General features: G+C 43.6%; 1 protein-coding gene and 1 pseudogene across 1 annotated transcript; both read left to right on the top strand.

The window, feature by feature from the left end:
- The window catches only part of LOC146170883 (uncharacterized), a 574420-nt pseudogene that overhangs the window by 528794 nt on the left and 19815 nt on the right, over positions 1–25811 (top strand).
- Positions 16533–24629, top strand: LOC146170884 (uncharacterized). The gene is made up of 5 exons (XM_084586725.1): positions 16533–16752; positions 18522–18662; positions 20273–20361; positions 23243–23462; positions 24622–24629. Exons 2-5 carry the CDS (start codon positions 18617–18619, stop codon positions 24627–24629), a joined length of 363 nt encoding a protein of 120 aa, XP_084442851.1. The 5' UTR covers positions 16533–16752; positions 18522–18616.

The raw sequence follows: 25811 nt of genomic DNA, 5'->3' as shown, positions 1-25811 counted from the left end.
CGACCGGTAGATTAGAAAGAATCAAAACGACATGTCACATATCGTGCGTAGGCAATGGTTGCTAGTTTTTGTATTCTCTTCGGCAATGGTCTAGGTTCTTTCATAGCTGCTCCCGTGGCGATTCTTGCTGCTCTGGGTGAAGAGAATTCCAAAAGTTGTAGCAAATTTCTTTGCCCCCGAGTGTATTAGGTTTAACAACAGTGGCTTCAAACAGACGATTACCGCAGGACACGCATGCAGTGCGATGCAAAAATGAGCGATAAGCATCGGCATATTAAGGCTCGTACGTGACTCAGATCGACTATGGCGAGCGCGCTTCCATCGAAATAAACTTTAAAAATACACTAGGCCCTTTAAGCTATACGAATACGAAGCATCGCAGCACATACTTTCGCTTAAACGATTTAACAATGGTGATCTAAATTAAAGCTGAGCGGTAAATAAACGTCGGTCCGCACATGCATGGATGTTCCCACATATGCCAAATCGTATCGACGCTTCCTGCTTCGTTGTCGCTCTAAGAAGGGAAGTATTAGAAAAAAAATGGAGAGAAAACACTGCACGTACAATCTCAGTATGAATAATATTAAGGTTATGCTGAAACAAATAACTGGGTTACAGTTTCACTTTTCTTCATCGCACTCGTTCGCACATTTGTTTTTTCTCAAGCGTCCGCCCTTGTTGACGACACACCGCGCACTACTGTTCCAGTCCATTGATGTCACTCACTCGCGCCGAAATATGAACGCTCTGTTCGCTGCTTGCTAGGTGCATTGAAAACATCACAAACAAAGGAAGAAAAACATGGAGGCACGGCGCCAGCTACAGCGGCGCCGACTTGCCCGAGTGGATGCGCTCTGCAGGTGGGGTTGTCGGGTTACACGCTGCGCGATGCAATCTAAGACGCAGGCCCTGACGCTCCACGTGTGGTTCAAGGTGCACACGGCCGCCGCCTGGGCGGGAGCTTACGCCGCAATGCGTCAGCCGCTATACTTTAAAAGCTATATTTCTTTCACATACCTATTTGACATACGTAGAGCTAGCGTAACTTACGTCTTAGGCTTTGCGAGAGTAGAACATTCCATACGTGTATAATCAAAAATACGACTGCAGTGACCATGGCGCATTAATCACTGATTGAATATCGCACACATACGGTACTGGTAAATGCTCTGATGAGCTTGAAACACTCATTCGGCAAACGAGTACGCCAGTTATTTGCTAAACAAGCCGCGAATATTCAAATCACTGCAGTGGCAAAAATGATCGCAGAGCCAGCTAGTCGCCCGCGGCACGGCGACGGGCCGGCTTCCACATTTCACAAGAACTTGAAACGCGAAATATATCCGCGTGGGGCTTTGTCACACTGAATTTCATAGGGAATCAAAATAGCTTCGTGTATCAGCCAGTATACAAGAACGGCAGCTCAGCAGAACAACATTTGATTGGACGCCATGCAAGTGCATTGATAGCATAATTTTTGAATTTCTGGATTATTTCTTTTGCACAAGTGCGAAAAAAAGAAGTCTGTAAAGTTTCTCCGCTTTATTCACACCCCCCAATTTCGCGATTTCGTCGTTCACTGCATTACAATGCTTGCGCTACAAATGGCAAGAAGGAATAACTGTAGCGTTCAAAAACTAAATAAAGCAGTCGTTGTTTTACAATTAAGCTTAATTCGGTATCAAAGCTTATTATTCTCTAACTGCCTTCGTGGTGGAACAGTTACAGTCGTGCGCGGGGAAGGGAGTTTTTTTTTTTTTTTACAAATGTTGTGTATGGAGAGAATATTACCCACATGTAAACTAACTTGTTCGCATTAGAACGAAAAAAGAAGTGTGAAAGAAAAGACTGGAAACACAAATAAAATACGAAAAGGTACAATGGGTATATTAACAACTGGATTACAATGACACATCTTTGTTTCGCACACGCTCGTTCGCACAGTTTTCCACCGCCTGCTCTCCGTGCTGACGCACCGCTCAATCCCGTCCTCGCGCACTTCGCACTCCTGTCGTTCCCCGGATCGCACTCTCTCACCGCATGCGATGCGAGCAAGGTCCGAGGTTGCATGCGCGCGTCGAAATCCACGCAGGTGCGCCAAAGCGGTGGACGGGTCGACGCACCACTCAGGGTCCAAGGGGCGGACGGCCGCCGACCAGGGGAAGGAATTGCGCAGTAATAAAAACACGAACGCTAACAGACTGGATACTTCTTTCAAACATTTCCGGGCTCTCATAACAGGTTGCATAGAGAAATGTGCTTTTACCGCATTTCCTTGGGCAATAAAATATACGCAAGAAACTAAACTGTGAGAAAGAAACAAGCGCCTAATGAATCGGGCCAACAAACAACTAATCTAAGAGATAGAATGATGCTGACGGTGCGGATATATAAGAAAAAATGTAAGCATCGTATGCAACTAGCTTATAAAGAGGTGGCAAGTCGTGGTACTGAGATGCTTAGCTCAATAATTTTCAACAAACTTGCTTCAAATCCTCATTTCAGGGTGATTGAAATATTCCACTCGATTGAGCACTATTGTATGAAAGAATTTTCGTTGGTATACTAAAAGTGAGCAAACTATTCGTAGTAGAACACAGCATTCACAAAATACAACTTGAACAGGTTTGGGTGTTAAAAAAAAAACAGCTAGGCGCCTCTCCAGGGCGACGACGCGCTTCGATGCTGGCACAGAGCCCTACATAGATGAGCAGCCGCAGAGCGCATCTATGCTGCTGCTGCTGAAAAGGCGATTACTAAAAAGCTCGAAGGATGACGCGACAATCGCTTAGCCGGCATGACGGCGACAGTCGAATTTTGTTTCAAAGAGGGCGCTCCGTTAATAAAGTTTTTCTCCTTTCGTCTATACAACGGCCACTCGTTCGCTCGGCTCGACGTTCGGTGGCACCGCGCACGGAAAATGCTTCTTTCTTCAAGAAATATTCCATGTAAGTTTTCAAATTTTTTCATTCAGATTTCATAAAGCGTTTGTATATATTGGAGCAAAATATTAGCCTCTTAGATTGAGCATTTTTTAAATTACAAGCATTGTCTTACATTTCATTGTTGCTGCAGGCTGCGTAAGCCATGTGCTAGGGAGACTTGTCTTCTTTTAGCATATTTCTGACGTTGTTAACTTTTCAAAAGTGGTTCTCAAGTGTGCGCGACTTGATGCTGATCATTTTGCAGCTTATTTCAAGTTAAACCGTTACTGTTTTGCAGAGTACTGATTTTCTAAAGTAAACAACTGCGTGGCATCGTAGCCCTAAAAGCCAACTTCGGATATTCACGGCGTTACAGCGGCTGGAACGGCGTATAGCCGTTGCTTGGCTCGGCCGCTCGGGTTCCGTCGGGTGACCTCGGACGGAGTCGGCAGAGTCCGGGCAAAAGCATATTTTCTCGTGTCTGGCGCGATAAAACGCTAACCGCATGAGTCGCGCGGCAGCACGATGCGCAGTGCGCTGAGGACCGCTAAAGCATTGCCGCTCGGCGCTGTCGCCCAGGTTCTGGGTTTTTAGAAAATCGCTCATGATGCTGGAACCAGCTCGCGAGGCAGCCAATCGCAAAAGGCTTCGGGGCACTCACCTTAGTTGTTTCTTTTTTTTTTTTTGTTTTTTCTTTTTTGCATGCAAAGTTTGTTTCTCTAGTCCGGTATGAGCGAAAATCCTGCAGACGCTCATTTCGTCTGATCCGTGCATGTATGAGCGCATCGAGACGGTGTAGTAAAAGCTTGGTAGGGTAGTACTGCGAAACAAAAAATGCTAGTGTGGCTAGATATGCTAATTTTCGAAAGTTGCAGAAAAACGCCACTGCTTTAAATCATGTCTGCATCGCAGTATAGTAGCACGCCGCTGTGCTGGGACCATTTTTTTTTAGGGGGGGGGGGGGGGGGGCTCGACGCTTTTCAAGAAATTTCATCAGTGTTGCTGTTAAGTGCAAGAAACTGGATATAGCGTAACCGTACTCATTTACCAAACGAAGAGGCGGCGCTAACAAAGCAAGGCTGAAAACGCGTCTCTGTCGCTGAGGTCCTTCGCTCTGTGCAATGTGCACCAGGGGCAGCGACAGGCGTTGGCGTCGTCGTCGCGCGATGCATCGCCAGGGATTGTCGCCTATTTTTTTCTTTCTGTATCGTTGCTTCAGTTGCAATAGATCAGTTGCAAAACATACACGTCAGCTTCCAGGTGCGGCAGACATTCCTGCACAATGGCGGCATAGACTTTGGGGTAATAGTTCGGTACAGTGCTAGCACATCGCCTGACGGGTAAGGTAATTCCCGCACCTCTTGCCCATTCATCACAGTATTATTCGCGTGCGCATTGTCGCCCCACTATTACCCTCTCCGATTAGTGTCCCTTTTGTAAATTTTCTTTCTTCACCCCTAGGGTGACGTGCGCCCCCCTTTATTCCAGCGTTAAGAACGCCCAAAAACCTTTCTCTGACAATGGCCTGTGCGTGGGGAACTGCATCCCAAGCAGCGTGGACTGTGGTAGATGCATGTACTGCACCTAACTATTATCCCTGAATCAGGTTTTGTCGCCACTGTGCACGAATTCCTGCCTCACAGGGAAGCCGACTTGTAGGTTTCGCAACTGGTCTGTTATAGCATCTCCAGCAGGGCCGGAGCCTTAAGTGTGAGTGCTGGGTGGGCTCAGGCAATTTCAGTTCCAGGCCGGGTTCGGGTTTGTAGCATGAGGCCCGGGTCGGGCGCAAAATTTATGCCCGTGCACACCTCTAGTCGCGTCGGTTGTGTAGCACACGTTTGGCGCCCGTGCCTGCTTTTAATTTTGTTCTTCACACCATGACACTTTGCTCCAGCATCAAGACTGCATGAAACATCAGTATGCATTTTCCGGTCGTTATGCTAACTGATCGCCCCACCGCCCTGGCACAGCTATGTTATACCATGTGTAACATAGAGTTGCAATTAGTCCATTTTTTGAGACAGCTTTGAATTGAAATTATAGATTAACTAAACAGAGAAGAGCCGTGGTATGCTGTTATCATGATTTAGAGGCATCGATTTAATGGACACTTTCTTTCCTTGCATTTAGGGCTCTTTGCTCTATAACGCCCGCAGTCCAGCTGTTCCACTTGTATCATCGCACTGCTTTTGCACAAGCAATCATCTGCCATCAAAGGGGTGCTGCCTGAATGTGAGGCAGACAACATCGTCAACATTTTGGTGCTGCAAACCTGTCAACAACTGTGGGAGCCCTGAAACATGCTGTGTGTAAGGAAACATTGCCTCGGTAGGTATGACACATTGCCTTTGTTTTGCATTATATACAGGCTTTAAATGCTCTGCTGGCGTTTTGCTATATGATTGCATGCTATATGACTATTTCTGGCTTTTTAGCTCAAGGCTTACTTGTTCAGAAGTCTTGCCCACCAGTATGCAGAAAATAATATATTTTATGTCCCTGGCAGTGCTTTAATAGCTGGTGCTATAGTTCATTGCTTTATTTCAACAGTATGTGACTATTTCAAGTTGAGGCATGATTGAGCGAACCTGTGGTGTAATAGCACAATAACAGACATAGCTTGTGAACTTATGAAGTAGTTGTCATTTGCGTAACACGGGAGTGCAGGTGCTTTAAGTGATGGAATATTTAGCATACTTGATCATGCTTGGATTACAAGAATTCGCAGGAAGCCTGTATTGAGGTTGCAGAGAAAAAAGCCATTCAGTATTGCTCAGGTTATTTGCCTTCCACTCTCCCTTCATTACTGCTGCCTGCACTGTATGTATTTGTTCATACAGACATGCAGTAACTGACTGCTTGTACATTTCTGGTTGCCTACACTGGCTTCAGCCATGTAGATGTAATATTACTTTGATCTAAACCAGGCTGTTTACTTTGCTCAAAGTGACAATTTTAAATAATTTTCTCCCCAAGCCATTGAGATTCGCCATTAGCTCCCAACTCGCTTTATTCGCAGCTGCAATGAATTTATTCTGTAACCCTAGAGCAAGACATTTGCAGAAAGATCATCATGCAATACGCATTCAAATTTTGTAAATTTTAGAGAACATTGTTTGTTTTTGCATATGCTTCTGTGTTCGGAAAACAGAGCAGACTTGCTTACAGTGCAGGAGGGGTGGGCTGAAAGACAAAAGGAAATTATTAGTGCAGCTGCTCATTCAGGCGTGCACTCCTTGTGCATTTATTGCTCTTATATATGTGCACCTTTGCCTGCATGTTTGCCAGGGCTTTCCCCATAATGGGTGGCAGTGATCTTCCCGCCTACCTCTCAGGGGGACTGCCCTTTTCTAACTACCTGCTCACAACCAACTCACCTCCTGGGCTTCAGATTTGTCATGCTTAAGGACGATTTTCTGTGCTTGATGTTACCAGTGACGCCATTTAAGATGCGCAGTGTGCATCATTGGTCCATTAGTTTCATTTCGGAATGTTGTCCCCCCCTTATATTCCTTACTCATATTTCTTTTTCTACATCCTCTTGCAACTGCCAAACGAAATAAGACGTATAAAACTGCCAAACTCCCGCAGTCTCTGAATGCTATGTCAACAACAAAAAAGCTTTTGCAGGTCTTAATAAAAGTAAAAATGATCCCCCGATGTTTTTTTTTTTTATTGTCATATCTAGTCAGACGGTTTAGTGAACTGCCACATGACCAAGCCAACTGCAACTGTAAGTGCACTGAGGAGTCATGCGTTAGAGCAAGCATATGGATCTTGTGTTGCTTAGCTGCTTAACTCCAAATATCCTCCTTTGTCAGACAAGATATTTTTTTAGAAAACTGGATGAGCCAGAAGAAAGCAGATTGGATTCTTAGCAGCATTTTTACTTGTTACACGTGCGTTCCACCCCTGTATACATCAACTCGGCAGAATTGCGTCGAGTACGTCTGTCGAGTGAAAAATCAGTCGTGGGGTTCATGTATACACAGTCGGGTCGAGTAAAATAGGCGGCGGAGCGGGTCGCGTTAACTCGATTTCAGGGGGTAGGTTAATTCGCTTGACCCGCTTATCTAAAGGCATCTAGAAGCTGTCCAGTCAGGGAGTCTAGTTATGCATGTAAGAGCTGTCCAGTCAGGGAGTATAGTTATGGGGAACTCTGGGATAGGAAAAAGCCTCTGGAGCGGCGACGAGCGTCACTCGAAATGAATGCTTTTTAGCGCTCATCAACGATAAAAAATAATCGAAGCTGTCGATAGGAAAAGTCAATGGGAGCAAATACAAGTGAGAACTTGCACAATAACTTCGAATCTCGATGCTACGCTCTGCTACGATACTTGCTCACTATAAAGCGAGTTCATGTAGACATCAGCCGTGTCGAGAATGATGACCTTGCCTACTCAACGCTGATTCAACCCGGTGCTGTCGAGTCCATGTACACAAGGCTATTGTACTTGTAATTTTAGGTGAACTGTCAGTTCGTGTATTGCTCATTAAATTTGAGCGATATTGGTGCTTTTTTGCGTATGTGCTGTTTTGTTCTGCAAACAATACTATTTCTCCAGACACAATCTTATTTTTAATTTGAGTACAAAATATTGTCCATTTTAAAAAAAAAAAATTAATTTTTGAAGCTCTTAAGAAATTTTGATTTTGAAATATATTCACAAAATATCAACATTTTATAGATACTGAAATATAAAATGTGTGCGAAACAACTTTTCAACTCAGGATTAAACTGGTTTTTCAAGGAACTTGTGATAGGGTGAAAGTGAAAAATCACTGTTATGCTAGATGTATCGTTTTTTATGATCCCATAGTCACATCATGCATTGTATTTTAAGGTGCGCTTAAGCAATAAAATAATATTTGGCCTCAGATATTCAGGAAGATTACTATTCTGTATACCAACAACTACTATGAATTGGTTTGAAGAAATCAGATGCCCTAGCACCACGCCTGGTACCTGGACATAAAATCACCCATTATGCCTAACTGAATATAATCTTGCACGTGGAAGGTTGCCGATGGTATGGCCATATGATTAGCTGTGATGAGGAAAAATGCATACATGGTAGGCTGCTAGCTGATAAGGAAGTACGATATCATTGTACTCAGATCTAGCATAACATTTTCCTGCCTATGCAAAGTAAATGTCTAGTACTTGCTCAATTGCTCATTGCAGGCTGACTGTAATAATTTTAGCTGAACAAGCATGCACTGTATAATTACTAGAACTTCTTGTTAGGCTTGTTCGTGTTTATTTATTATAAACTGAAGGCGCCAAAACAATAAACACACACAAGAAAAGAACGGGACAGAGTTCCACTCACAACTGATTTATTGTGCAGAACAAAGTACATATATATCTCACTGCCGGCACATGCGCAAGGAACACAATCAGCTACATCACATTCAGCATCTTGTAGTTTAAGAAAAGCTATGTTCAAGAAATGATTTCTCAGAGAAAGAGGCTATGGTATGAGGCATGGGCTTCTTGAACATATCTTAAACTACATGACGCTGAATGGGTTCCTTGCGCTTATGCCGGCAGTGAGATATATATGTACTTTATTCTGCACAATAAATCAGTTGTGAATGGCGCTCTGTCCCGTTCTTCTTTTCTTGCTTGTGTGCATGTTGTTCTGGTGTCTTTAATTTAATTTATTTAATTAATGAAAACTATTCCTTGGTACATTACAAGGAAGGCAATTGTTTATAATAGAATGCAGGAAGCAATAAAGCTGTGAAAACTAAAAAGCTGGAACTTGAAATGGTACGGTTATTGTAAACCACACAGGTGATCTCATTCTTCACTGATTTTGAGAATATTATATGCATACACAGTCTTGAGAATATCTGCGATGTACACATCTCCCTGAATGAGCTGATTGAAGATAGCTTGATTGATTCTGTCAGGGCAATGTTTTCTTTATTCTGGCCGCAGTAATGTATGCGTGCCTATAACTGGTGTACTGCAGAAAAATATTCTTTAATGTGTTCTTTAATATCATCCAGTTTGCATGCTTAGTAATCCATATTTTCTATTGCAGATATTTTTAAGGATATTTTAAAAATTGAAAGTTCTGGAGCCTGAACCGTCATATTTTCAGGAACTGTAATTTATATGAACACTAAGCATCCACCGGAAGTTATCGTTTTGCCGGAAGGAGGTTTTTGCTTCCAAATATCTTTCTTTTGTATCTGGAATGGATATTATTTTGCATATATGTTTATCATCCCTACGTCTTAAGATGCTGCATGCTTTTGCAGGCCCAGACACCTTTCACAAAGTGCTCTAAAAGAAGAATGTGTGGCAATAGGCCTTCAATATATACAGTAGAACCCCTTTATAGTAAAGCCACTGAGGCCAGCGAAAATATTTACTATGTTAAGGTCTTTACTGTATCAGTGATCTGTGATGACATGGTCCTGAAAGTGCTGTCTAGTAGTTAAATAGGCACTTACTGAACACGTCTTGTTGCTTAATGAAAAAAAAAAACCTAAATGCCTTCCATCTCACTTTTATCATCTCTTTGTGTGATTTTTTTCATTATAAAATTTCTCTACATCTTGTGGAAGTACCACTGAAGCATTAAGACGTGATTACGAATGCAACAAAGTTCGATTTCATGTAAAACCTAAAGCCTTGCATGAGCATGGTGTCTCTTTTTGCTCTTTATGTCTTTTAAAAGGCAATAAATGATAAATTCGCATGGCACTCAAGTGCTGTAAGACCTTACTCGCTGCACCTCCACGTTCTGCCACCACTGCCTCATGATTTGTACTGCACATTGCAGTAAATGTTGACCCATTTCTTTCCCTTCCCTATTTCGTGCTGCACTTTTACTCCTTTACTTTTTGAATGGAACACGCCGCCTTCTTTCTATGTTTGTAGACAGCTTTACTTTTTTTATTCTTCGCGCTGCGCGCTTTCCCTCACGGCTCCAAGGCTTCTGTAAAGTATGCTTCTTCTGACTGCTGCTACGGCTAGTAGTAAAGCCACCTAAACGAACACTCGGGGTTATTGTTCTGTTTTCAAATACAAAAAGTCTTGGCCTCGCGACTCTAGGTAGTGCGCGGGAGTCGTCGCCATGACCAGAAGCACTTTAACCGTTTTTTACCAAAAACATCTTCACTATAAAGGGGCAAAATGTACAGTTGCCTATGGAAGATGAACTGGGACTTCAGTTTCACTTTACTATATCAGGTTTTGCTATAGCGGGGTTCTGTATTTTGTACTCAATCGTATAGAGCACCCAGACTTCAAATATGTGTTTGAATAAGTGTTGAGAAGGTGAGATTAGATCGTATGGTGATATATGCTTGTCTTCTGTGCAGATGTCATTTGTAACACCCACGGGCCAATCTCTTGAACAAACTGTTCCTGAATGATTGTTTCCTGCGGGGTGCCCAGCTTACTACCTGGGCCATGCGCTTCCCCCGCCCCCTCAACCTCGTCACTTGATCCATTGACCCTTCACTGCCAACGCAGTCCACTGCCATTTTCCATCCATGGTGGGCACTGCCCTGGAATGCACCCATGCTCAGCCTCCTATTCCTGCAACACCTCTCGCACTACAAGGCTATAGTGCATCAACCCTGCTCAACATGTCCAGCCCCTTCCATCATGAGCAATGTACACTGCACCCCATCACCTCTACCTGCACTACCTGGTCATGTGCTGCTTAGTGCCCTGTTTCAAATTACACCTACCAGCCTCTCCCATATTAACCCTGTACCCAATGCCTCCTGCACTGCATTTTGGCCCTCTGATGTCCTTGTGGCATGTACATGTATATGAGCTCTCAATAAAATGTTTTCGGAAAATATTTTGCTTGCCTCATTTAATTGCATGGTTTTTATGGCTCCTTAGGGAGATGACATGCAAGGTTGTATTGGGAAATGACTGCATAAGAAAGCCACAATTGTCAGTGTGACAGTTAAGCAAATGGCAGCAGTAAGGGCAAGGGTGAAATAACTGCATGGCTAAAGATGGCTTAACAGTGGCAGTGCCAGTGCCACGTATGCCGATGAATACTTGTTGCATGCCAATAAATACCAATATGTGATACTAGCAGCACGGCCGGTTTATTGCCAATGCAAAATGTGCCAATGTACTAGTGGCATGCCAATACGTGATAGCCTATGTTGGCAGTGCAAAGACAGGTGCAATGTTGGCATATAAGCCGGACCAATATATAAAAATGTAGTAATTTCTCAAAAAACCTGTGTTACGCCAATGTTGGTACCAATTTTTGTCGACGTTGGGCCGGGGTTGGTGCGATGTTGGTGTGCTGCCTGGGATTTTTGGCTTTTCTTCACACTGAAGACTTCTCCTGTGTGATATTTTAACTTCCCACTCAATACTGTAGCTTATTCCAGTTGGCGATTCAGAACAAGCTTTCTTGTTCCATGATTCCACATCATCCATATACGAAGTGCATATCAAAGTGTGATCTAGACTGAAATTCTGAGTTCTGCCTGTCTACCACGATGCATTCAAGCTTGTTTGATTGTTAATTTAACTTGTTGCGTCACACCAAAGGTTAAGGAAAATTAGATTGCAGAACAATGACAGAAGTGGTTCTAAGGGCCATACGACCACCACAAGCCAGCATGCGCTCTTCCTAACGCTGCTTGCCTGTTCACCCATGCATTTCTAGAAGACATAGATTTTTTGAAACAAAAACCCACAAGCAGCTGCTCTTTTCCCGCAGTGCTCTGTATGCTTTCCCTGCTGCCTTGGAACACAATGCCTGCTGTTTATACTTTTTTTCCACTCCTGTCAGAGCCTGAGAAAGGCTCACAGTATTGTAAAATAAATAAATAAATATAAATAAATAATTAAGACTAAATTGCGAGCCGAATGCATTGAACGCATGAACAAGAGTAGTGCACAAATTTCTCTACCTGCTATGACGTGCATGCTTGAGCAATGGGCTTGACATTTGTCACAAATGAAGTGCTGCTTGTACTTGAACTCTTTTGTTGAGATTATGCGTGCAAGCAGAACATGCACAGCAATTCCCTTCTTCAAACACCCCATAGAATATGTGCTAAGTGTCGGGCTCAAACAGGCTCTTTATTCTGTGTGAAATAATGATTGTAATATTTTGCGATATTGCCACAACGAAGTAGACTGGGGCACGGCTTTTCCACCTATACAAGCCAGCTCTGCACCTCGCGGCGTGGAAGAAGGCCGTCATGTGACACGTTATGCAGGCAGAATGGTCAGTCATGCGATTCAACCTAAAGCAGACACATTACGTCGGCCCAAATTCACAAAATAGGGCCCCAGCCACAACTGCTGATTTCATCCCAGAAATTTACAGCTGGGTGGTCACTTGACAAGGTCCTTTACCTACACAGTGCCATTGCAGTGCACACTCCCATTAGGTGAACCAGTCGTCAGCAGAGGAGCTGAATGCTGGAATTGAACGGCGGCGCAACACGGAAACGGACACAGACAAGAAGGGGACACCACAAGCGCACACTACCAACTATTTGTGGTGTCCCCTTCTTGTCTGTGTCCGTTTCCGTGTTGCGCCGCCGTTCAATTCCATCATGCACCAACTCGCCCCCCAGGCCGTTATTCTGAGCTGAGTGCTGCACTAGAAAATTGTAGACATTGATAACCTCTCTTTCTAGGGGCACACTCACACCTAGCATAGCACAAGATAACAGCGATACGGTCTGACCTGCAGCTGCTCCTTCCGCCGAAGCCGTAGTATCTCCATTTTTGTTCATGATAGTACCAAAGGCACCATAACATGTATGGGACCAGATGACTACCACAGGCATATAAGAATCTATTACAACTCCGCAGTTGTGTAAACTGAACGCATTTTGACAATGATGAAGGAACGCCGACAAACAAGGCGTTTCAACTCCCGTAGATACGGCGTGCTCAGCGATCACATTTGAATACTTTTGTTTTTTTACGTCATAATTATGTTCTTTTAGGCACCTAACGACGTTTACAGTTTTGCCAATGTATACGTGGTCACAGTCGGAACAAATAACTTTGTACGCTGCGCCAGGGTGTTTTTTTCTTGGGAAGAGGGTCTTTCACGTTTACCAATGCATGTCACAGTTTGTTGTCAGAACCCGGGTGACATGGGCTTTAATGATGTGCATAATGCGCAACAAGGCTTCATTTATTTCTGGAGATATAAGGCACGGCAGCACGTTTCGAGGGCAACAAGGAAGTTTCCCGTGCTGGGCGAGATAACTGTCCTTCGACAGATTGCACAAATTAGGTCGGGGAAGTTGTTGTTTGAAATTTTTTGTCCTATATTGCACCTCAATTGCCTGGTCTTCGCGGGAGCTACAGATGCGTTCTGATCGTTCAAACAAGGACATAGCAACTGATTTCTTTCGTATGGCCAGGTGAACTGAATTAAAGTTGAGGTACCTTCCATTGGTTAGATGGCATCCTCGAGGCGCTGCAGATGAAGTTATGTGATGTTAGGAAGATAGTGAGAGACCGGAAAGCGTGGCGTGATATGGTCCATAGGGTCACGAAGAGTTGGACACGAGTGAACGACTGAACTGAACTGAATCTTCCAATGTGGCAGTAAAGTTTGCTTTGCTGCTCTTAAAGCTGACAAAGCTCTACCTAAACGAACCCCCATTGATGTCTTGGACCTCCGTAGACTCCTACAGTTCTGCCTGGATAACGCTTATTTTGTCTGCCAAGGACACTTTTACCATAAACATCAGGTCACATCAACGGACGCCTCTATTTCTGTGAATGTTGCTAATCTTAGTATGGAATCTGTCGAATTCCAAGCCCTTGAGACATTCGCATCACCGCCAAGAATTTTCCTAACATATGTAGACGACTGCTTTTACATAAAGTGGGCTTAATAGCCTTCTATCAAAACGTCGCTTTCTGGACTTTTTGATAAAACGGGACAGCAAGAAGCTTAGATTCAGCGTTTACAGAAAACAGACCCACACCGGAAGATACCTCAACTTTAATTCAGTTCACCCAGCTACAAAACAAAAAATCAGTCACTATGTCCTTCTTCAAACGATCGGAACGCATGTGCCGCTCCCATGAAGATCAGCGTGCTGCTGTACCCTATGCCCCTGGAATAAGCAAATCTTGGCATGCATTATGCGCACCTTCAATGCCAATGCCGCCCACGTTCTGACAAGAAAAACTGCGACATGCGTTGGTAAACCTCAGACCCCATTGGTAAAAAAAAAAAAGCCTGGCATATTGTACAAGGTTCCTTGTTCTGACTGACTTAAGTATACATTTGAGAAACTGGTAACTTCGAGGCACCTAAAAAAGCATTAACGACGCAAAAAAAAACAACAAAAAAAAAACAAAAAGTGGATTCAAATGCTATTGTCGAGCACGCCGTATCTACGGGAGCCAGAATACCTCGTTTTTGTTATTTATTTGGTCGGCGTTCTTTTTTCATCATCAATGTGTTTGTCACCGACCAGACGAGCTTTCGTCCAACTCTCGACTTCATAAAATGAATGCAGCACGTTTTTCTTTTTTTTTAGAAGAAACGTTCAGCACCCTTCAAAAACGTGTCATATAAAATCAACAACAGATAAACACTTACCATAGTGTTTTCTGTATTTTTCCCAAAATGCAGCGTGGTACTGAGGCCCTCGAAGTACGAAACTGGCCTCACAGGCCTTCAAGTGATCTTAATAAGTAACGGCACAAAGAAAGACAAAAGAGAAAGTGCAGTGGTACAGAGTAAAAAATATAAATGACGAATGTAAATATTGTAATTCGTGAGATACTACTTCGACCATCTGATCAAGGATCTATTCTAAAGGTTATATATGTATCCCTGTATCCGCTATTTCACGAGCATTCAGGTATGCAGATTCGGGATGCGCACCCGTTGTTGATAACACATCTTGAAATTAGCACTTCATCCGTTACGTGAACGCTAAGTACGTGAAACATCGCAAGCAGAGAAACAATGCAGATATAATGAAATGACGCTTACCCCTTATGAAAATGGAATTTGCCTTTTTACTTCCTTTGTTTTTCCTTTTTGCTTCCTGAACAGCCTTCCTATAGACTTTTCCTTTCTTTTGACTAAAGGAAGTTTCCTTTGAACTCACCTTGTTGAGACTTTCCTTTCTTTTGACAGAAGGAAGCTCATTTTTAAACTGGCTCTCTTTGGCAACACCAATAATGACCTTCCTTCGTTTGTCCTCAAGTAAAGAGGAAGTAAGTTCCCTTTACTCTTTATGCATCATAACCTTCTTTTTTTGTTCTTAAGTGAAAACATACGAAGCTCATTCTTTTCAGCTCTACTTCTCATTTTTTTCTTTCATGAGTATCCCTTGCACTTTTTTAACTTCTGAACTTTTTAGAATAAACCAATCATACATTTATCAAAATATACACAATCGCATTCGTTTCTTTGCTGTGCAAGTAAACATCATTTTATTTTTTTTTCATTTAATTTTGAATCCATGCTATTTTTTTTTTTTTCATGCGCTAGATCTTATTTTTAGCGCGAGTTTCTTCTTAGTCACCACACAAGGACCAAGAATATTCACCCCTTCCTCCCTTTGTCCTTAAGTGTAAAGATAACTTTCTTTTCACGCATTTCTTGTGCTTATTTTTGTGTGTGTGGCATTACTTGGCCTATGTCTTGCCCCTCTGAATTCTTTTTTTACATAAAATATAACACATTCAAGAATTTTCATACATGTTAAAGAATGCCAGGTGGTTCAAATTCATCGCTTTCGCAGCCCGCTGCTTCGATGGCGATGCATGCGCGAGACGGCGTCTACATCTGTGACCGCTGCTTCTGCACCCTGACGCGGTACGCAAGGAAGCTCGGCGTAGGGCTGGTAGGGTTCTTCAGTATTTGGGTCGGCACTGCAGCCTGGCAACGCTTGGCTCGCAGCGACGCTGTTAGCAAGCGCGGCCTGCTTCCGTCGTGATTTAGTGCACCTCTGTACGGCGCGACGTTGACGTCGCGCAAGTACGCTTTTACCGTGGTGGCATTTCCAGTGCGTGCCACAGGTAGGCGACGTGTAGACGGTTATCGCAGCACCATCGATAACGGCTTCAAAAGCCTGCGGTTAAATGCACTTCACGATGTGCCTAGTGCCGGATGTCACACTATTCACGACAGTCAAGCTCGTTTACCTCCTATCACAGTTTAAAGACCAGCAATTAATACGTCGGCGACGCCGGTACCATCGTGCACAAGAAGCCCACGCAGCCGAGGTTACCAAGTACTGCCAGTAAAACCAACGTTCTCACGTTGAGTAAAACCAATGAAGATTGACACGCACCACAAGAATTCCGCCGCAAAAAAAAAGAGCGCTGCTGCTGCTAGTGACAATAATTTGCTTAAATTATTTGCGTTTGTTACGCATCACATATCATTAGTAAAAAAACTAACTCTTAAGGTTATTTTTTAATCATAGTTTTTATTTTAAAAGTTTGTTAAATTTGCAAAAGTGAATTTAAAATTTTGATTCGTTCGAAATGGCGCTAGAGACTCTAGCGCTATCGTTTTCGTGAGAACAGCCGGCGGCATACTTCACTATGTGTTTCATGACTGTAGGAAGTTGATTGTTCGCGTTCGTTGTGCTCGTCGTGTTTTCACAGCGTGAGTAGTGCAAATGGCCGATCACGTCTTGGTTAAATGGGCGACCGCTCAGAAGTGGTACGCATACCCCGTAAGAAACCTACAATCAAAAGAACTGCAGGCGAAACTGGTCGATAATTCAAAATACTGGAAGATTATTCTGCGCCAAGGAGTACTACATGTCCAATGGAAGGAGAGGTCGTACTCTCCTGCGTTCAGCCTCGGAGTGGGTAAGTAGTCAAACGTCTCTTGTCTTTTTTCGTTTTCGTAATAATGTTCACCGGTGAAAACACCTTCCTTTGCTACTCGCGGTGAGTCGTGTCGCGAAGTCGTTTACATGCCCGCATTACGACCGCATTGTGTTAACCGGCAGGTGACAGTAGTGCACATGGTGCACGGGGTAGACAGACAGTTGATTCCGGGAATTACGTGAAATGATAATAAAAAAAAAAAGCCTAATGAACAGAATTTGCGGAAATAAGTAGAATAAACGCGCCAGCTGTCGTTACGTGGACCTGATTCTCCCTGTTTACACAGCAAATGGCATTTCTCGGTGTTTCGTGATAACAGGAGTAGGCTTCCAATTTGGGCTCCGTAAGAAAAAAAAAAATCTTGTTCTCACCGTTGTCTCGGTACGGTGCGGCATAGAGAATGGCAGCTCCTTGATTATTGAAGCTGATTTAGAACAAGTTTTAAAGATGCCCAGGGTGCTCGTTTCGAGACAACAGGTAGCGTAGCAGCGAAACGGACGCTTTTACAGCTGCAGGCGACTGAAGTTTAAGCAGATAAAAGCGCCCAACGTTTTGTCGGATTCATTTATTTTCATGTTCATTTCTTTGTTTCTTTTTATTGAAGCATCAAACATGCTTCCTTTCTTTGCTACCAGCCATTCTCCAGATTTCGCGCAGAGAGAGAAAACTTTATTTCAAAAAGAAAAAAAAGGAAAACAAAAAAGTGTGTGTGTGTGTGGGGGGGGGGGTGCAGTGCATGGAGTCGCCATTTCAAGACCGCAGTGGCCTGGGCTGCCGCGTTTGCCTGAGTTACCAGACTACGCTGGGTCGCTAGGTCAGAGCGTAGCAAGGCAAGCAGTGATATCAGTTACCAACAGCATAATGCTTAGTGGGTGGAACAGCACGAAAAGACGAAGCACGCAAGAAGAGAGTGTGTTTCGTCTTTTCGCGCTGTTCAATCGACTATGCAATTGTACCAACTCGCCCAACTGTCCATCCTACTTCAAAGCATAATGCTGCAATGATTTTTAGCTGCCGATCTAAAAGTTGCTCCCAGTGCACAGGGTACGGCCAACAGGTGGAAGAGCACCGCTCTCTCCCATTTATTTTCAATGCTGCCGTTGCGCTTTGCCACCAGTTCAGGACGAGGTTGTCTGCCACGGGCTCCCTTTCATAAAGCTCACGACTGTACATGGGTACAATCCCAGCATTCATGGCCGCATTTCAGTGGAGGTGAAATGCAAGTTGACGGTGTACTGTATGATGTCATTTGCACACTAAAAAACCCCAGGTGAGCCCACCACTACGGCATCCCTCATAGCTATAGCTTAAGTCGCTTTGGGACATAAAACACCATGAACCTACCATAAAGCAGAGTGACTATGTTTTACAGTATGCGTGGGAGCTCAAACTGTTTTTCTGGAAATGCATCCTTTGTTTTGTCCACTACTGCTCAACTGGGCATTCTGCCCACTTGAGCAGTAGTGATGCTGGATGTTGTCAGCTCGCAGTTAAACATTACCGTGTCCTTTTATGTGCCAAGGTTTGCTCAAGGGCTAATGTTCCTCCTTAAGAAGTGTTGCTTTGAACCCTAAACAGTGTCCATGCTACGTTTCTCTTGTCAGTGGTCTTCATTTGGTCACTATTTTGCTAATCTCATGTGTGGAACCAGATATCTGCACAATGCGTTATACTGAATAATTTTTGTATGATGCATTTGAGTGCAAATACAATTTAGTGAATAGACCTTGCCACATGTCGTTTTGCAGGAAAACTGCAGCTGTGACAAAATGTCTAAGCCAACAGATGCAAAAAAGAGAGTCCTGGAGCTTGAGGATGAAGTGGAGTCTGCAAAAAAAAAAGAATGAAGAAATATAAGGCCGCAAGAGATGAAGCACGTCAGATGCTTGGTATGTGATCGCTTTTTTCTGGAGCCATTGGAATGCTGATCTCCATTGCTATGAGACTGAAATTATTTGCTGTGTCACCAGATGCTATGTAAAGCATAACAAATTCAAGTGCTAACTCTTAAATGAATAAGACCTCTTGGTCTGTAGCACGTCCTAGTAAAAGCACCAGTAAGATTATGTTGCTGCAATAAGGTTCCCCCTACACTGAGGATTAGGATCGGTGTTCTTCCTGTAGTTGTCTTTGCAACACATTATAGGTGGTGTACAGTAGTGCTCAGCTACACCGTGGCGCTGCTGCATGACTCCACCAACCACCATGCTTGCAGTGCACGTAGCAGATGAACTGCTGCCACGCCTGCTCTGCAAGCATGCTTTGTTTGTGTTACAGTGACTTGCGTGTCACATGTCATTGCTTGGGATCAGCATGCATCTGAGATTGAGCCTGTTGTCGTATGTGATAGCTGCATGAAAATGCATGGTAAACAAATGCCACTCAAGGTGAGCACCTGTGCTGGTTTGTGCTGCTCAAGCCGAGGCCGAAAAGCAGGCGCGGGATCGGGTTCCTTTCTGTTCTGGAGTGGTCGGTGACAACAACGCTCCAGTGAACCCGGAGAGCTGCATTAGGTTCAAACACATTCATGGGGTATAAGTTGTAGCCAGACGGCTGCGGCAGGTCTGTGGTGCTCTTGCATTACTGTGGACGGCGTATTGAATGGAACCCTCGATTCCCTCAGATTTTAACCTCAGAGTCTCCTGCAAATGATGAGGTGCATCTAGAATGAGCGCAGCAGGGACACCAAAAAATCTAAATTTGTATGAAATTATCATATGTGGCCTCGTCCTGTCTTGGACCTTGGAGTCCTTATGGCATGCGCTTCATTTTCCTGTGCCATTTTGGTCACTTAGGTGGTGTTTTTTTTTTCACAACAGGAAATTTATGCTTGTGCAAGCTCGGCACCTAGCTCAGCAATCTGCCTAACTTAACTCGGTCACTACACCATGTTAGCAAATGTCGACACGAAAGACAGACACGAGATAGGTGAAGCATGGGCTATCGAGTATCAGCTACACACTCGAGTGTCAGCCTTTGTCCAAATGTATGGCGTATTGCTGCCGCCATACATGTATATTGCATGCTGACCTCTTCAAGGCCCTTGCTACTTGCAAACTGTTTCAGGGATGCGATCTGACTAACTTCTGTTAAAGCGCTCACAGCTATCTCAGCATCATCATCCGCACCCATGAATTCATTCTAAGCAATAGCAGCTCCCGTCAGTTGCACTGTAGTTACAACGTCCTCCGCAGTTAATTCAACCCAGGCATTTCCACAGCGAACAAAGAGATTAGAAGTGGGATGTCAGCATTGGCTTCATCAATTGCTATCAGCATCCCCTAGATTATGTACCGCTGATAGGGCGCCTTGAGTGCGTGAGTGATGCCAGTGTCTAGCAGCTAAATTTTGAATGGCGCATTTGGTGACAGAAAGGGGTTGGTCATGCAGTCAAGGGCAAAGAAAAGGCTTTTCTCCTGTGGTGAATGTTACATGGGCTGCTGCTGCTAGTGATGAAATAGTATGTTTTGTTTAAGCTTTCCTTTTTTGTTTTTTTCAGATGTTGCTGAGCTGGTCAATCAGCTGACGGAATCCGTTAATAATGCTGCGTGTACAACACAAGCAGTTGTGCCGCCAACCGAGGCTCAGGTTAGTTGCTTTAGTCTAGTGTCTGCATGGTTGTCCTCATTACTGCCTTTCTCGATGAAACTTTTTTAAGGGTCACACAAGAACTTGGTTCTAGCTTTATGATAGCACTGCCACAAGTCATGCACTTCCATTGAGAAGTGTGCAGGGATAGGGAAACGAGGAGCTCATTATCCATGTGAATGAAGTCAGCAGTCACTGAATTCATAGATAGGCAAGAAGCAATGCTCTTTATGATTGGTTGGCTCTTAGGGTTTAATGTCCAAAGCGACTCAATCTATGAGAGATACTGTAGTGCAAGGCTCTGGAAATTTCGACCACCAGGGGTTCTTTAACGTGCACCGACAACACAGAGCACACGGGCACCTTGCGTTTCGCCTCCACTGAAAAGCGGCTGCCGTGGCCGGGATGCTCTTTATGAGGCTGGGCTCACAGACTGCATAATTAGTAGCATAATGATATTTTAAATGAATGTCAATTTAATAGAAACGACAAAAGACAGACAGTGCTATTTTCTTAAATTCGTCAAAACAACCATGAAAAAAAATCCCAACTGCTTCCTTTCATTTTAGTGACTGTTACTTCATTCGTGTGTACTTTGATTTGGAAGAGTTTTTGTGAAAGCTGTAGTGATCGGAAGTGCAAGGTTACTTTTGTTTACGCTTCCTGTTGAGCATACTTCGCTTGGGCTATAGCAAAGCCCTTTTCATCAGAAAAGAGATTTCCATTAGCTTGTTTAATATTCAGCAATTTCTTAGGTTATTGATCTTGGAAGGCCATCTTTTTGCACTGCAACTCGAATGACGCAGCTGGTGCTCCTCTAATCAGTCATTTTAGCGACTTGGGCCAGTCATCATGGTATTCAAGCTAATGTGCAGATAATCCACTTGCACCTGACAGCCACCTGCAATGTCACTCTGGCAAGTCAAAGGCAGTTAACCACCATGGTACTGCCAGGAGGGTCTCCTTTGAGAAGGAGTTGTGGCTTCTTAAGCTGATCCAACAATAGTTCAATTTCACTTTAACCCCTTGAGCACTATTATTTCGAGATTTCTAGCTAAAATTGCTGAAAATTACGATATCGTTAAAGGCCCCATTCCATGAAAATTTGTTGTCTGTGTTGTGAATGAAACATCAAGAGCATGGCGCTGGCAAGTGGCATGGCCGAACACACATTCTTCGATGATTTGTGTGGCTTAACGAGACCACATGATATCCAAAAGTTAGGAGGAGCTGCTAATTCCGGTCGTTCATTTGAGGTGGGAAGGTGAAATACGAATCAACATTCCAGTGCTCTTCAATGCTGAGTCAGGCTTGCTACACCTAGGCTACGCAGACATGTTGACACAGCTTGGTTAAAGCAGGGCTTTATATGTTGGGTGGTAGCCTACACTGGTCGCATCATACCCTTAAAGGCGGAGCTTAAGTGTCCCTTTAGTTTTTATTTTTACTGCTGGTTTCTATTGGTAGTGTAATAAAAAAGGAGGTATCCGAGACAAAAATATTTGAACCAGAAACTAAGTCAAATGAGCGCAGTGAAGTTTATTGCTCATTACGTGAAAAATCAACTGCCCGCCAATAAGCAGCAATCTAGTCGAGTAACATATAGCGAGGTAACTGGAAATGTTTTACAAGGGACGACCAAGAATGGAAGCCCAGGGGGTTTCATCGGAATGTCAATTTTCATCCACTGACACAGAACTCGCAATAGTATCGTCTGAGCTGTCATCATCTTTGTCGGAAGAACTACTCATGTCATCACTGTTGTCTTCGCTTCCCATAACAATGCAAAAATTGGTGTCTGAGCCATCTTCGGATGGCGAGGATGGCAATGAAGAAAAGCTTCTTTCCCGCGATGACGGGCCAACAGTGCATGCGTTGCCTCTACCAGGTACCATTTTTCTCATTAAGGCTGCTTAAAAGGCTTTCAAGCGGTAGAACAAAAAGCAGTTAACGGGTCAGTGGTGCCATCTGTCAAATGGCGCATCACCTAAGCCACAGAGGAGCGCTGTACTCGCCTAAAACTCTCAGGGTGAGGATCTATCTTGCAAGGACAAGCTACACTCGTCCAAAATGGCTTGAGGGCAGCTTTACAAGGACGAGCTGCTTGTCCAAAGCGCTTGAGGGGTTAAATTATGAAAGCTACCTGTGCAAGCTGGAAACTAAATGTTGCCTCAAAGTAGCACATACAGAGCAGGGAGTGCATGCTTTTACTAAACCTTCATTGGCAGTTTTTTTAATTGGTAGAGCTTCTGATGTACGAAAAGGATGTTAGTATTTTTAAACAGGAGGTGACAATGTGGGCACTGTGCTCTGTCTAAACTGGCGTTTAATGGCCTTTGCAATGTTAATGATGAGTAACTCCCTTTATTTTCTGACTTAAAATCTGTTTTTTTTTTTTTATTGTTGAAATGCAAGCATAAATTATGTCATTAAAAAATCTGTTATTTCTTGTTTTTTCTTCTGCTATAGCAATGCACTATTAGCGCTCAATCCTTTGCGGAGCATTATGTACCCTCTTTTTGGCTAGTTACCTTAAATACATAGTACAGAATTGTCAGGTTATGCTAATAAAAATGTAAAAGATGTTTGGCATCATTCAAAATTAGATCAAAACACCGCTCGGGAAGGTGTCAAAAACATCCAATAGTTTTTGCATGCCTTCATTGTTGTACATGTTAAGGTACGGCTTCTTGAATGTGTATTTTTACTTGCAAACAAATGACCTTAATTATGCGTTTTGGGGTTTCTTTGAATGTTCTGAAGCTGGTCTAAGTTTTTTGTTGTTTGTAAAGCCCCTTCATTTTCTTATTGCATATCAAGGAATATTGTTTTATGTTACAATACTGGTCATAGTACTAATATTTGCTTTTTGTTCTTGCAGGTGCACATTGGCAGCAATATTATGGTAAATCAGCAGTTGATTGGCCGTATGAAACTCAGTGCAGGCAATCAAGCAACAAAGTTTGCGTGTAACTTGGTGCGGGTTGTGTTCTCACCCGAAGAACTCGAAGAAAGCTCACTCTATGGCTGTGTCTGCAATGCCCGCAAGGAAGAAGCTCCAAAAAAGGCACTGGACTGCCAAAAATTGGATGCTGTTATCTGTAAGTCCTCGAGCTCATAGCCTGTGCATGTGATGCAAGAGCATTCTGAAATATTGTCCAAACAGCTGACTTTTCAGTGATGGTCAGGGCCGTAATGCTTGCCTTAATACATAATGCTGTGGTGCCTGCATGGCGCTCACACTGTCCGTGCTCTGTATATTTAATTTACAAAACCTAAGGAAGGCTGGATGGACTCTAGCTTGTTCATTGCAGTCATGCTTCTAATGTTTTTTTTTTTTTTTTTGCAGCCTACACCTGCTTGCTCAATGGAGTACTGGCCAAGGTGGTCACCAGCAGTTGCGCATGTTTGCACTGGGATTGTGGGCAGTGATCCGATTTTTTGTCGCAGGGTCTTCGAAAGCAGGCCTAATTGCAAGGCCTAAACAGAGGAAGTACATCTATTCAAATAAATATAAGCTCATACAAACAAATGTTTCAGTCTGAACATACTTCCTTCGAACATCCACCAAATATCCCATAGTCATCATTCCTTTGAACTTCCTTTGAACCAATAATTGGCCACTGCCTGTGAACTCAACTCAAACTGACAATGGTCTGTTCACTGGGAGCTCGAAGGAAATTCACAGGAAATTCACAGGATGGTCAGAGAAAGTTAATTCACTGTGAATTCAAAATCAGTAGCCAATTCTCAGTTCAGAGGAAGTTGCTTCCTTCCGACTTTTTTGAGTTCACATTGAACTCAAAGGATGTTCCCATTTTTATAAGGGACCTGCCAACAAAGTGATTGTTGCAGGGTAAAAGTTTTCACTGCTGCCATCATCATCTACCCAATAAGCAGAAACAGTTTGGTCCTTCCTGAAGTCTTCTGCACTAGACGGACGGAGCTGTTTGATTAGTTCAACCGGTCAGACTGCTCGTTAGCCGTCTTCGATATACTGCACGCATGCAAACATGATGACTTTTCTTCGGAGCCTGCACACAATTAACAGAACTCAGCACAACAAAATCTTCCAGCCGGTTCTATGCAAAACAGTGCGCTAAGCCTGCTAAAATATTGGCTGAGCTAAGAGCGCTAAGCTAGCTAAGCCTGCGTGGTGGCGTGCATGGCCTGCACCTAGAGAGTAAGAGTGCCTAGAGCAGGGCAGTAGAGTAGATTGTGACCTAAAGCTTCTTTTTTTTTTCTTTTTTTTGTCCATAGACCTGTAGTTGCGCTCAATATATGTGTGCGTATTTTAAAACGCTAAAATCCTGTTTTTATTTGTGCATAACAGTTTTTTTTCTTCAAAAAGTACTGTGCACGATAAGCGCTAAGATATCTGCGACCACTAATTTAGCTATATCTTTTTTAAGTTATTTCGGTTTCGGAAACGAATATTGTGTTTTTTTAGCTAAATTAGTACATGCACCAATGCACGTTTTATTTATTTTTCTTTTGCGATGTTTATTGCCTCGGGGCATAAGAGGAATGTTATGAAGGATGAAGGATATGGTCAAATGAGAACAGAACATCTTTATTTTGTTCAGTCAGCAGGTGGGGACCCTCAGTCCAGGGTCTCGTTGGCCGATGATGCAGTACAAATAAATAAAAAAAAAGGTTGACTTATGTAATGAAGCCTAGAAGTGAACGATGGAGCGGTCACTGTTTTTCTCAACGCTAGTGCGATAGCTACGATGGGGTTAGCTGCAGTTGAAAATTTCAGCTGTCAAGGACCAGCAGTGCCAATTAAATCAGCTGCAGAACGTGTTTTGGGGAGTGTAATTATGGTGTTTTCATTTTAATATGTGGCTATCATATAATATACACACATTCACGCGTGTTTCATTTGTTTTCATCCTGTTTTGAACCTGTAACCATATGTCGCATGTAAAAAAAAATAGCTTGGCGTTCACCTGCTCGCGCTCATTAACCAAATATAGTCATATTGTAAAGAAACCATCCGCGAGAATACAGCGCTGGAGGTCATTTCGGAACCCGGCCGCGGCTACAATCATGAATCAAAATCTTAGACAACTCAGTGCCCGACATGCCCGGCCAGAGGCACGGTCGAACATCTCCTGTGGAGCTTACCTACTTTTGACGCAGTACGGGAGAGAGCACTCAAGTTCCTGGGCGGGCTTCGACCTGCAACCCTGCAGGCATGGGTCGATCCCGCATCGCACATCGGGCCATCAGACGCAACCCGGCTTTGGCGAACTTTTCTTTCTTACTTCAAGGAAGAAGAAGGACCAGGCCATTACTTCGCGGAGCCGACCTCGGGACGACTCTACCTCGAGGAAGAAGTGGACACCGGTCCCTCATATCTATCCCAACCTTCACCCCCACCCCCACCCATACCCTCACCCCCACCCTTAACCGCTCTCCTACCCCTAAATCTATGAAACAACTTA

Source organism: Amblyomma maculatum, unplaced genomic scaffold, assembly GCF_055883805.1.
Source record: "Amblyomma maculatum isolate TAMU_Amacu unplaced genomic scaffold, ASM5588380v1 scaffold_29, whole genome shotgun sequence".
NCBI lineage: Eukaryota > Metazoa > Arthropoda > Arachnida > Ixodida > Ixodidae > Amblyomma > Amblyomma maculatum.
This window is presented reverse-complemented; position numbering and strand designations above follow the sequence as displayed.

Excerpts from the sequence above, each read along its gene's own strand:
- LOC146170884 (XM_084586725.1), top strand. The coding sequence starts at position 18,617 with ATGAAGAAATATAAGGCCGCAAGAGATGAAGCACGTCAGATGCTTG. Across the intron at positions 18,663-20,272 it reads TGAAGCACGTCAGATGCTTG|ATGTTGCTGAGCTGGTCAAT; the intron begins GTATGTGATCGC and ends TGTTTTTTTCAG. Across the intron at positions 20,362-23,242 it reads TGCCGCCAACCGAGGCTCAG|GTGCACATTGGCAGCAATAT; the intron begins GTTAGTTGCTTT and ends TTGTTCTTGCAG.